Genomic DNA, 12591 nt, shown 5'->3' with positions numbered 1-12591 from the left:
ATGTTCAAATGACAGCGTAGAATGTGTTGCGTTTTATCCCAAGGTACAACGTTGGCTGCAGTAAGCGAGTGGGCCTCTTCAAACCGGACAAAAGCAAGTACCTACAGAAGAAGGAAGGAGGCAAACTGGGCAGAAGAGGACCGAGGAAGAACAGTTTGCACAACGCGAATAAAGAGCAACACAAAAAACAGTTGAAGGTAAAGATACGCAATCAGCAAAATGTTTCCCCTACGGTACATCTGGGAGCTTTCCCTGTGTGAGCAGCCAGATAGACCGGGACAGTCTCTGGTTCAATCCCCAGTCTGTGTTTAGTAAACTAATCTCAGTTTGGGAGAGATGATACAATTAGCCTCAACGCCCCACAGCTACTGAGGGGGGGGAAAGCAACAATTTGCATTGATATAGTACCTTTAATGTAGAAGGACATCCTAAAGTGTCGGGGCTAGAGGTGTAATGAGAAAAGTACTAGACACTGAGCCACAGAAGTAGATCTTAGGAGGAGATGTGACCAAAGCTTGGTCAAAGAGGTGGGCTTCAAGAAAGGTCATAGAGTCATAGGGCTGGATTTTCATTGAGGAGGCGAGACTACAACTTTCGGGGTTGTAGTCCCGCCTCCATTGAGTCCTAGCCAACCCACGCGATTTTGACTTGATTGACCTTGTTGAGCCCGCCCAGTGGGCTCAGCAGGCCAATTAATGGCCACCCGGCAACAGGTGACGTCACAGATTGATATTTCATCTGTCAAGACCTTTTGACAAATGAAATATCAGCGTTTGACAGCTGTTTGAAGCTGTCCAATACTGACAATCTGTATTCTAAGTTAATTCCTTCCTCTCAGGATGATTTAGAGATCTCTCCGGAACAGAAAGCTGAATGCTGCAATTTTTGACAGATCGCGGACATTCTGCTTTCTGTGCCGGTGAGATGAGGGACTCCCGAAACCTGAAGGAAGGAAGGCTGTAAAGGTAAGTAAAACTTCTTTAACCACACCAAACACACTCTGCACTCATGCACCCATCACTCACCTGAACACCGGACATCTCGACCCCTCCAAGCCCTTCAGCCCGACGGCCCGCCTCACTAACTTGGTGTGGTTTGGAGCCGTCTGGAATCCCACACTTCAAGAATGAAAATAGGGATTAGGCTAAAAACTGCCTGTTAACAGGCAGTTAATTGGCACTAATCCCCTTCCCGCCTCGGGGAGGCGGGTCCCAGTGCGGGGCGGGTACCCGCCTCCTTTGAAACTGGCATGGAGGCGGGTTGGGGGCGGGATGGGTTCGTGCTTCCCCCGATTTCGGGATTTTAACCCCCCACACACCTCCAATCCCACCTCCACGGCCCAATGAAAATCCTGCTTAAAAAGCACAGAAAGAGGCCCTTCGGCCCATCGTGTCGGCGCCGGCCATCAAGCCCTGTCTAATCTAATCCCATTTTCCAGCACTTGGTCCGTAGCCTTGTATGCTATGGCGTTTCAAGTGCTCATCTAAATGCTTCTTGAATGTTGTGAGGGTTCCTGCCTCTACCACCCTTTCAGGCAGTGAGTTCCAGATTCCAACCACCCTCTGGGTGAATTTTTTTTTCCTCAAATCCCCTCTAAACCTCCTGTCCCTTACCTTGAATCTATGCCCCCTGGTTATTGACCCCTCTACTAAGGGGAAAAGTTCCTTTCTATCTACCCTATCTATGGTCCTAAAGGAGGAGAGGGAAGTGGAGAGGCAGAGGGGTTTCGAGAGGGAATTCCTTGGAGCCTTGGAGGCTGAAGGCACAGACGCCAATGGTGAGCCCCCGAAGGCAAGGGAGGGCGCAAAAGAGGCCGGAGTCGGAGGATTGGATGGGGGAATGGATTGTCGTGCTGGAGGAGGTTAGAGGTGGGAGGCCTTGGAGGGATTTAAGTACAACAATGAGAATTTTAAATTGAGGAGTTGGGGAACAGGGAACCCAATGTAGGTGAACAAAGGCAGGGGTGATCAGCAAGCGGGATGTGAGCCAGCAGAGCTTTGGATCAGCTTTAATGGTGAGTGCGTGAGTGAAAAACGCTGACCCCTTAATCTATAATCAAGATTATTGATAAAGTTTGTAAAAAGTCACAGCAACCTTTCTAATGCGGAAGAGCGTCTGTATTTTGTGGTGTGGGGCGGGTTTCTAATCCAGGCTGATACTTTATACAAAACCCAAAATGAAAAACTATTACAGATAATTAAGCTGTGGTTTAGAATAAAATGCTGTTCTCTGGTACGTATTTGATTGCTCAGTGCAGACTTCTAGCTAAGTAAGGAGACTACAGGCTCGGCTCATGAGCTCTTAATCTGGTGAGGACAGTGTTAAAATCACTCCAGCAGAAATTTCAATTAGTTGTCGACGGGGACTGAGCCCAGGAAACATTTAAATGAAGTTCTACCCAATTGGCATTTGAATAGCTGTCTCCATGGCGGGTGATTGTGCTCCGACGCGCAGTTTTCCAGCTGGGCCGTTGACTCTGAATAGCAAACACGAAGAAGAAAGCCGTGGAGAGGGATACAATACAGCAGCTGGTCAACATTTACAGCCCAAGGATAGAGGGGGAAGGAGAATAACATTGTTCAAAACTAATAAAGAGTACAAGTGGTGGTGAATCCAAGATGCTCAAGGATCCCTAGTCAGGAGTATAATTACAGTATAACCGAGTGAAAGGCATAAGTACCTCGTAAATTCATCGTTCCCCTGTGTTTGTGCACAGTCCCTCGGCCCAGCGCTGCCCCTCTCTGCAATGCGAGATACTCTCTATTGTATTTGCAGTGTGCCCCACACCACAGCAACAACTGACGTTTATATAGCGCTATTAACGTAGTAAAACGTCCCAGGGCGCTGCGCAGGAGCGGCTTAATGGACAAAAACTTGGCACGCTACCACGTGGAAACTGCAATAGTAGAAAATCAACTACTTCCGAGAAACCGATACGAGCAATGTTCACCTTAAGCTGCCCGGCCACGCGGTAATCTCAGAGGTCCCACGCAAGCCTTTTACATTGTAAATACCACACATGCACAGAAACTTAAAGGGACCGCGCATGAAGAGAAACAGGCCACGCAGAACAAAGTGCGGCTCACATAGAAACATATAGAAACATAGAAGATAGGAGCAGGAGGAGGCCATTCGGCCCCTCGAGCCTGTTCCGCCATTTAATGAGATCATGGCTGATCATCCAAATTCAGTACCCTGTCCCTGCTTTCTCCCCATATCCCTTGATCGCTTTCTCCCCATATCCCTTGATCCCTTTAGCCTTAAGAAATATATCTAACTCCTTCTTGAATATATTTAATGGATTGGCCTCAACTGCCTTCTGTGGTAGAGAATTCCACAGGTTCACCACTCTCTGGGTGAAGAAATTCCTCCTCATCTCAATCCTAAATGGCTTACCCCTTAACCTTAGACTGTGACCCCTGGTTCTGGACTCTCCCGCCATCAGGAACATCCTTCCTGCATCTAGTCTGTCTAGTCCTGTTCGAATTTTATAAGTTTCAATGAGATCCCCTCTCATTCTTCTAAACTCCAGCGAGTATAAGCCCAATCGACCCAATCTCTCTTCATACGTTATTCCTGCCATCCCAGGTATCAGTCTGGTGAATCTTCGCTGCACTCTCTCCATGGCAAGAACATCCTTCCTCAGATAAGGCGACCAAAACTGCACACAAACAAAAGAAACCGGCCGCGCAGAACAAAGTGCGGCTCACGGGGAATGTTGGTCGGATACGAGTATTTCACAAACCTGTTGGGGTACTTTATGCATTGAAGAGCAGCAAGCCGGGCCGTCCTGGTGACTCTGGGTAACTGCATTCTGTGTTGTGGCATTATGAATCCTGGAGGGTCGTGGTTTAGTTCCATAGTCTGCACTGTGAGTGGTGCCATTGGTCTCCATGTCCCCGGGGCTACGAAGGGGTGATTCCCAATCTGAATGTTATTCCAGTGACCCCCCCCCCCCCCCCTACTGAAGGTACGCATGTGTGCCTCGGGTAGTTCTAGGATCAGGCTTGGCTAAGCTGCCCCCCGCCCCCAGCAGAATAATAGCCCGCCGACACTCGCGGACTAGGCTGACACACGTGGAATGGCCACATAGGTGAGGTAACGGAGGGCTGCTGGGGCGTGTGAACCTGTACTCCGCTGTGAGTCATCGCCTTCGGGAGGGGAGTAGAATGAAGGTGGGAGAAGGCAAGGAACATTTCTCCCCATCCCCTCTCCAAGGCACTGACTCAAGCTGGTGTGCAGGATCCACAGGTTCTGATATCCTCCTAGTACTTTGCCAAAAGAGTAATGCTGCGAGCCAGGACAGTGAGTATCATTACAGAACGGCGATTGAACCTGGGGAATCTCCTCTGTACCACCCGAACCGTATTGTGCAGTGTGGCAGTCACAGCGGGCAGCTCTCATTCAGGTTTTCTGTTGAAAATTGGACTTGTTCAAAGAATTGTGTAGTTGATGATTCCTGGGAATAAATGGTCTACTCATAAGCAGGCAGGTGCAGTGAACATGGAGAATCTTGGCTCGCAGATCATGCTTTAACAACGAGCTTCACTTTGAAGTGGCTAAATCCACCTTTAAAAAATCCCATTCTCATTCTCATTCATTATTCTTTCTGTGGGCGTCGCTGGCAAGGCCAGCATTTATTGCCCATCCCTAATTGCCCCTTGAGAAGGTGGTGGTGAGCCACCTTCTTGAACCGCTGCAGTCTGTGTGGTGAAGGTGCTCCCACAGTGATGTTAGGGAGGGAGTCCCAGGATTGTGACCCAACGACTGACATTTTGAACTTACCTTTGAAAACCCTGCAACATTTATCTCGCTTCACAGCAGCCACCAGCTAACGTCGGGCTGAGTCATGAGGACTCGAGCCGAGGGTCCGATAATTCCAGCTACGAGGAGCCACTGTCGCCCATCTCTGCCAGCTCCTCGACGTCGCGGAGGCGCCAGAGTGAACGAGAGCTGGATGTACACGACATGAGGATGCGAGACCTGATGGGGATCGGTCACCACTTCCTGCCCAGCGATCCCACCAAATGGAATGTAGAGGACGTGTGTGAATTTATCCGTTCACTGCCAGGTAAAGGGGTTTCACTTAACAATCAGATTTTACTTGTTCGGGGGGGAGAATTGAAGAAACTGTATAATTCAAAACCTGGCCTTGAAAACTTTGAATTTGTAGCTACAGTATATTCTTGAACTTTCTTTAGTGAATTCAGTTCTCTCTGCTTTCCCTTTTGTTTTGGGGTCTCCAGATCTTTCCTGGAAGAATAATCTCGTATCCTTCAATGACCCGAACTGTATGTGGCCTCCACATGCTACGTCTGCACAAGGAAGCCCAAGATGTGGAGGATATGACTGTGAATTTGTGTCTGACTATTGTGTGGTGCAATGAATTGGAACTACCACTGTGCTGGGTCACCATGCCAGCGCTTGGGTCTTACATTTCTTGCTGTTTCCCTCCGCGAGTTCCTCCCCCTGCTCTCTGAAGCCTGCTCACTTATTCAGACATACAGTACCTCCCTCCTACCTTGCTGAGTGGCTTTTCTTCACGTCTGTGCATGGACAGCAAGTGCTGACAGGCTGGTGGCCCATGGGTGGACATCACATCCAAGCTTGACCCTGTCCACCTCCGAGGTCCACGTATAAACTTTTTCGCTGTGCCGAGGAGAGGTGGCTGAATTTTTCTCTGTCTAGCTGCTAGACCAATTGTAGTGCCCCTAAATCTGCCCAGCTAACTCATCCCAGGGTAGTGCATCAAATCTATGGCCATTCTGTTGTGTAGGGTGTTCCACAATGTGTATTTATAGGAACAAGAGGAGGCCATTTAGCCCCTCTAGTCTGTTCTGCCATTCAGTTAGATCATGGCTGATCTGTATCTCCACTCCATTTGTCTGCCTTGGTTCCATATCTCTTAATAACCTTACTTAACAAAAGTATAACAATCTGAGTTTTGAAGTTTTCAATTGACCTAACCTCAACAGCTTTTGAGGAAGATAGTCACAGATTTCCACCACCCTTTGTGTGAAGAAGTGCTTCCTGACATCACCCCTGAACGGCCTGGCTCTACCTTTAAGGTTCTGCCCCCTTGTTCTGGACTCCCCCCACCAGAGGAAAGAGTTTCTCTCGATCCACCCTTTCAAATCATCTTAAACACCTCAAATAGATCACTCCTTAATCTTCTATACTGAGGGAAGCACAAGCCTAGTCTGTGCAACCTGTCCTCATAATTTAACCCTTTCAGCCCCGGTATCATTCTGGTGACTCTGCGCTGCTCCCTCTCCAAGGCCGATATATCTCCTGAGGTGCGGGGCCCAGGACTGAACGCAGGGCTCCAGATGGGGTCTAATCAGAGCGTTATATAGCTGTAGCATAACTTCCACCTCTTTGTATTCCAGACGAATTATATTGAGATGAAGGCTAACGTTCCATGAGCCTTTTTCATTATTTTTTGTACCTGTCCACTAGCTTTTAGATCATTTCATAGGGACAGCCTCCGCCATCCTTCAATTTCACTTCTTTTCCGATAGTACTCCCAGGTCAGGCTGGATGCAGAGTGATCGAGGTCTTTAACATTATGAAGGGGTTTGATAGGGTAGACGTAGAGAAGATGTTTCCACTTGTGGGGGGTGGGGTGGGGGGGAGGGAAGGGGAGACCAAACATAGGGTTTATAAATATAAGATAGTCACTAATAAATCAATAGGGAATTCAGGAGAAACTTCTTCACCCAGAGAGTGGTGAGAATGTGGAACTCGCTGCCACAGGGAGTGGTTGAGGCGGATAGCAGAGATGCATTTAAGGGGAAGCGAGATAAACACACGAGGGAGAAAGGAATAGAAGGATAGGCTGATAGGGTGAGATGAAGAGGGGTGGGAGGAAGCTCGTGTGGAGAATTAACACCAGCATAGACCATTTGGACCGAAGGGCCTGTTTCTGTGCTGCATATTCTGTGTAATCAGTTCTACCTCTGTTCTCCAGAGTGTAAGGGAAGACTTTGCTGCACCAATACTGCGTGCGGAAGACTAGACCATGTGGTTTTATTACAGGTGGACCATCACCAGTAGGAAACAGCTCCAAAACTGAACACATCACACAGCTCGTTTAATAATGGAAAGATTGAGCTGCTGAATTTTGAGATCCTTTGTTTGAAAACGCCCTTTAAAAGGTCCTACTCCTGAAATTCCACTGCAATCTTGTGGGGTCATTGCAAGCACCCATGGGACCATATCCTGGCACTTCATTCAGGAAGGGAAACAAGCATGTAGCTGAAATTCGAAAAAAGTTAAGGGACTGATAAAGTTCTTGTATCTGTTTTTCTTCAGGTTGCCAGGAGATTGCTGATGAGTTCCGAGCGCAGGAAATTGATGGCCAGGCCCTTTTGTTGCTGAAAGAAGATCACCTGATGAGTGCCATGAACATTAAATTAGGGCCAGCTTTGAAAATATATGCCAGGATCAACATGCTGAAAGACTCCTAACCAGATGTAGTGGGACATCGAGTGCCATTGGACAGCTGGAGTGACGGCTATTGTATAAGCCAAAGTTTCTGGTCACTGTGATAGTGCTCTTTGGAAAGAAACTTGAAGTGTCGCACTGCAAGCTCCAACTACAATGAGCACAACATGAAACAACTATTGGCTTCGTGAGAAGCTTGCAATCCGGGTACAATGTTTCCCGAAAAAGGAAAAAAAAAACCAAGGTGCTATTCCACGAGCGAAAGATAAATGCAGAAATATTGGCGCAAGCATTCATTTCACAAGATGATCTGGTGCGTTGAGTGTTTAGAGGATGACTCTTTACAGAGTGTTGCGAGGCTGCCAGGGGCTGGTGATTGGACAGCTCACTGACATCCTGAAAATAGTTGCTTTTTTTGGAACTAGATCTGTGCCGAGGTTGGCTTCCGTTTGAATCTGCATGTTTTAGAGATTAGACTTGCTTTAGAATGATTTGATAATCAACGGATCTATTTTGTGATCTTATCATGTGCCTGGAATAACAAAATGGTGCTGTAAAACTACACTTGTTTGTAACTGTGTAAGGCAGGTTCCTGAAGTATTCGTGTGGACATTCCTGTTTCTAGAATTTTTAGATCATGTGAAAGGAGCACGTGACTGGGCTTGCTGTCGGCCCAGCAGTACTTCCTCCCCAAACTTCAGCTGAAAACATGACCTGGCAACATTCCATTTCCCAATGGAATTTACATTTAATTACATTTTCCAAGACCTTTCTTTCTCAATCCTTCTGTCCTAAACTTTTTAGTAGTGATTTAAACATCTGAACAGACCAGAATTTGGTTTGTTGATTTAAAACATTGGGGTAACTGATGGGTTTTGGTGGCATGTCGCTGACTCACATCAGCTGATGCAATGAAAGAATCTGAACAGCGTTACCAGAAGATTCAGAAAGGGCAGAATGAATGGTTTCCTCACCCTATTTTGAAAGTATGGTGATGCTGGTTACTGTTTGTTTACCCGCTCGTACTTGATCCAAATGGCAGCTCTTTAAGATTGAATCTGGACAGTGAAGGGGTGATTTTAACCCTGCTCGCTCAGCAGAAACCTGGCGGGCGGGCAGTTAAAATCACCCTGGGCTCTGACCTGTCCGAAAGCCGCCATGACCGCAACATCAGCAATTTTAACCCTGCTCTCCTGAGCGGTCAGCAAGGACCGGCGCCCGGAGCCAACCGGGTCCTTCTTTACATAGGCATGTTGTGGCCCGAGGACATCATTGAGACCCCGACTGTAATTCTAACTCCGGGCCTGAGCGGGGAATCCACCTGGAGTTAAAATCGGGGGGGGGCGTGTCAGCAGAACATTTGAATGGGACAGGGAAACTAGAGCCACACAGGATCCTATCCTTAGCTAATGCCCACATGCACACTTCCATTGGGGACCATTGGACATTATTTCAGGAGTGGAATCCCGGGATCCCCCAAAATCCCAGAGCATTGAAGCCGTATGTAGCAGTCCACCTTGGCTGGGATCAATGAACAGCGTCGATTTGGGCTCCAACCTGCAGCTTTTGCTGCCCGATTTCTCACCCAGTGTGCATCTTGCCAACCGACCTCTCCCAGAAGCTCCCATTGAACTAGTTTAGGTAATGCCAGCGTGGGTATTAATGCAATGCAGCCATTGCCACTGGGATAGGCAAAACTCTGCAGTCAATGGCTTGTAACAACACTGGCCCTTGCCCACTTGAAGAGTTTGGGGTCTTGTATGACCAGATGTTGTTTGTGGTCCAGTGCTTCGTGCACTCTTCACACCACTGGCCCTTGACACAGGCAAAGAGCAGCTAGAATGAAAATGTAATAAGACTTTATAGAGCAAGATATCGAAGTATAACTTCAGGGCTAGAACTTGCTCTCGGGCGGTGGCACAGAACGGGCGATGTGGGATCGGCCGCCCGTTATACGCAGCACCTGGTATCCAGTTCCATTGACCGCAGATGTCACGTGGTCGGATATCATGTGGACATGCTTGGGCTGTGATTCCCTTCTCCCATTCATTGACTGCAATGGAACCGAATATCAGACGCTGCCTATAACGGGCGGCCAATCCGATACTGCCTGTTTTGCTCCACCGCCCGAGATATTTCCGTGTAAGTGCCAACATAGTTTGATGTGCATGTGGTTACTTTTGTACTTAGTCTTGTTTTGGCAGTCCTTAAATTGACGGCCTGGTTTGATTAGACGTTCACATACCCGGCAGAGTCCTGGCCCACAATTGCCACAGCCGATGATCCATTTTAAGTGGCTAATCTAAAAGAAGAAAAATGCAATGACTACACCTAGTAGCCCATTACTGGTCTGTTAACGACTTCACACCACCCGCAGAGGGTCGAGCATTAGCTGTTTGACAAACCTTTTCCTACTTTCTGTTCACAATAAGAATTTTACTTTCGTTCTTTTGGTAGCTAAAAGAAAACAGAAATGTTTCGGTACTAAGTTACTCGAGTTTTGAAAGGGCGCCGAGTCTCGCTGAAAACGTTGAGCGCTCGTTGCCCCGCTAACTTTGCTCAAAAGTGGCACATTCACTGTTGGAAAGTCAGTGCTGTCATTAGATTAAAGTTAACATTTAATAGGCATGAATAATGGAACATTATGCCACTGCTGCATTCTTTTGAGCTGGGAACTTATTTGTCTGGCAGGACGATGCCCTTTTAAAGGGCGCTGTGTGTGTGTGTATTTGCGAACTACTGAAATTACATAGCATTTTACAGTCTGCGAGCCTGTCGCCCTCTCCCCTCTAATTAGAGTGACTCTGTTCCATCAGCTCCATGTAGGGAAATCTTCTTATTTGCAACACTACAAATGGAAAGGCTTCGGATGACCAAAGACAGTAAATATTCAGTAATGTGGTTTATCATTCTCGGTGGTTTCTGAGCCTGTTTGTTTCTCCTAGGAGGGGGTGGGGGGGGGGAGGAGCTGCTGTGATTACACCTCAATGTTCATTTGTGCGGGACTTGAGAATTTTGTTTTCCCTGTGAAGGATAAGTTTTGTATTTTATAAGTCATTTGTCATTTTTTTTTAAAACATAATTTAAATCTTTGAATTACTGTGTTTCATTTATGTATTTTTGTTAGTGTTCGTACTGAAATTTCTTTTTGACAAAATGGAAGCTGTGTGTAGATGCTCAATCCGCGCACACAGTATTCAAGCGAATAAGGTTCCACTGTCTTTTTTAAGGGAGGACTCCTTATTTTGAGCTCCCCAGTGGCTTAGTGGGTTAATGCACTGCCTGGTACGGTACTGGCCAATGCAAACCAGGCTTCAGTGTGCTGAGTTAGCCCGTCTCGGTCAGAGGAGTGCTAGTAGGATGTTGCAGTTTGGTTTTGGCACCCCTGGGCTAGACAGCGTTTGTGGGGGTGGGGGGGGGAGGGAGGGAATTCAACCGGGACTCCTGCTCCTGGCCAACATCCAGTGACCCATGCTGGAAAGTTGGGTGAGGACCAAGTCGGGCTTGGTTGCGATGGCTTCCTAGGTTGAGTTGGCCACACGAGACTGACTTGTCGAGACACCCACCTCAAAGATGGCCACTTGGGTGAGGTACCCCAGGGTCACTGGTGTCGCTGAAACCATATCCCAGCACCTTCAGCAAATGAGGGCAGAATTATTTTTGGGTGGGGGTAGTGGGGGGGAAAGCCCCCTTTTTATTTAAAAATAAAAGTGTTTACTTGTGGTTTGGGAGTTGTACATCATCCTGGCAAATCGGAGGTCTCGGGCCACTGCCTGGGTTTCCCTTCCGAGAAGTTCACCAAAAATCAAATGATTAGAAACTTGTTGGTAGAACACTGATTAGAAATATTAGCGTTTGTGTATCTTACTTTTTACAATATCCAGATGTGTTGACCCTATTACAGATGTAAGTCTTGCCAACAATGAATCACCGTCACGAATTTTGTTTTTTTTTCAATCTTTTCTAATCTTGAGGAAAAAGAAGCCTTTTGGCATTCCCGATAATATCTTTTCTTCCATTTAAAGTGCTGTCTTTGGCTTAAGACATTACTTTACATTCATTGAGGTACCCATGTGAAACAATGCAATAAATATTTTGGTACTAGTAGCCGGCTGTTTTGAAAGAGAAATGAGATGACGCTAAGATTTTACTTGGCCGAATTACAAAACTCAAATCGAGTTACTTGAAGAAATTGAGCTGGATTTTTACTTATTTTGCCCGAATTTTTTTTTTTAAACTCCTGTAATTTCTTTTTTTTACTAAAATGCAACAATATGAGTTGGTTTTAAAATGTCTATCACTCTGTGATTTGACTTGTGTTTTTTTTTTACATTTTAAAGCTGTTCTCGATCCCCCGCCATTGGTCGAGTCCCTGCCTGGGGTTTTTTGAATTATACGTCACCGTGTGTGCACATATTTTGAAAGCTGCACGGATACTCGTGCAAGGGCTTCAGTTTATTTTCAATAAATATCCTTATTTCACCCAAGCCTTTGCTGAGTCTCCGCAGTCGAGGGTCCTCTTCTGGTGACTGGCGTAAATGTGAATTGAAATAGCGGTGTTTACATTCCTGCAAAATGTCTCATTTTTCCGATCGTTTGTCTGTGTGTTGCCGGGTTCAGTACTTGGCTTTCTGCCTGGTTTTCTTTATTATCAATAATGTTTTAATTGTTACATCCATGGAGTAAATTTTACACCAAAATTGTTGATGCCGCAGGCTCCTGCGGAGGCATTGATAACCTGCTGAACGAGGTTGCAATAAATTATGACTGAACTGTCCTAATGTGTACAGGAGTAAAAGACGGCCCGATCGAGTGAACAATGTACTTCTGACCGCAGACATTTTTTTCCTGTTTGTTGTATTGATGAGGAATAAATCGATTCTAAAATACGTTTTGCTGTAGATCTTTATTCGTTTTTTTTTGACGGTTTGACAGTAAGTTTTGTTGCCAAAGGCCTGATTTTAACCCAATGCGGCCAGGAGAGGAACGTGGCGACACCCAGGCAGGGTTAAGTTAAAATCGGGGCTCGAGTTTTAAAAGAAGATTGCATTTTTTTTTAAATTTGTTTGTGGGATGTGGGTGTCGCTGGCAAGGCCGGCATTTATTGCCCATCCCTATGCGTCCATTAAAATGAGGGCTGAAGTG

General features: G+C 46.6%; 1 protein-coding gene across 5 annotated transcripts in view; it reads left to right on the top strand.

Moving 5' to 3' along the window:
• Nucleotides 1-12336, top strand: part of phc2a (polyhomeotic homolog 2a (Drosophila)) — a 313528-nt gene extending 301192 nt beyond the window's left edge. For all 5 annotated transcript variants that reach the window (XM_085967521.1, XM_085967519.1, XM_085967518.1 and 2 more), the window contains 3 exons: nt 44-197; nt 4822-5071; nt 7315-12336. In XM_085967521.1, the coding sequence (XP_085823647.1) occupies nt 44-197; nt 4822-5071; nt 7315-7469 (559 nt within the window). In that variant the 3' untranslated portion in view covers nt 7470-12336. The remainder of the gene's footprint in view (nt 1-43; nt 198-4821; nt 5072-7314) is intronic.
• The last annotated feature ends 255 nt before the right edge of the window (nt 12337-12591 follow it).

The sequence above is a fragment of the Somniosus microcephalus genome, chromosome 25 (assembly GCF_052327205.1).
Source record: "Somniosus microcephalus isolate GS21.2 chromosome 25, FLI_Smic_1.0, whole genome shotgun sequence".
Classification (NCBI taxonomy): Eukaryota; Metazoa; Chordata; class Chondrichthyes; order Squaliformes; family Somniosidae; genus Somniosus; species Somniosus microcephalus.
This window is presented reverse-complemented; position numbering and strand designations above follow the sequence as displayed.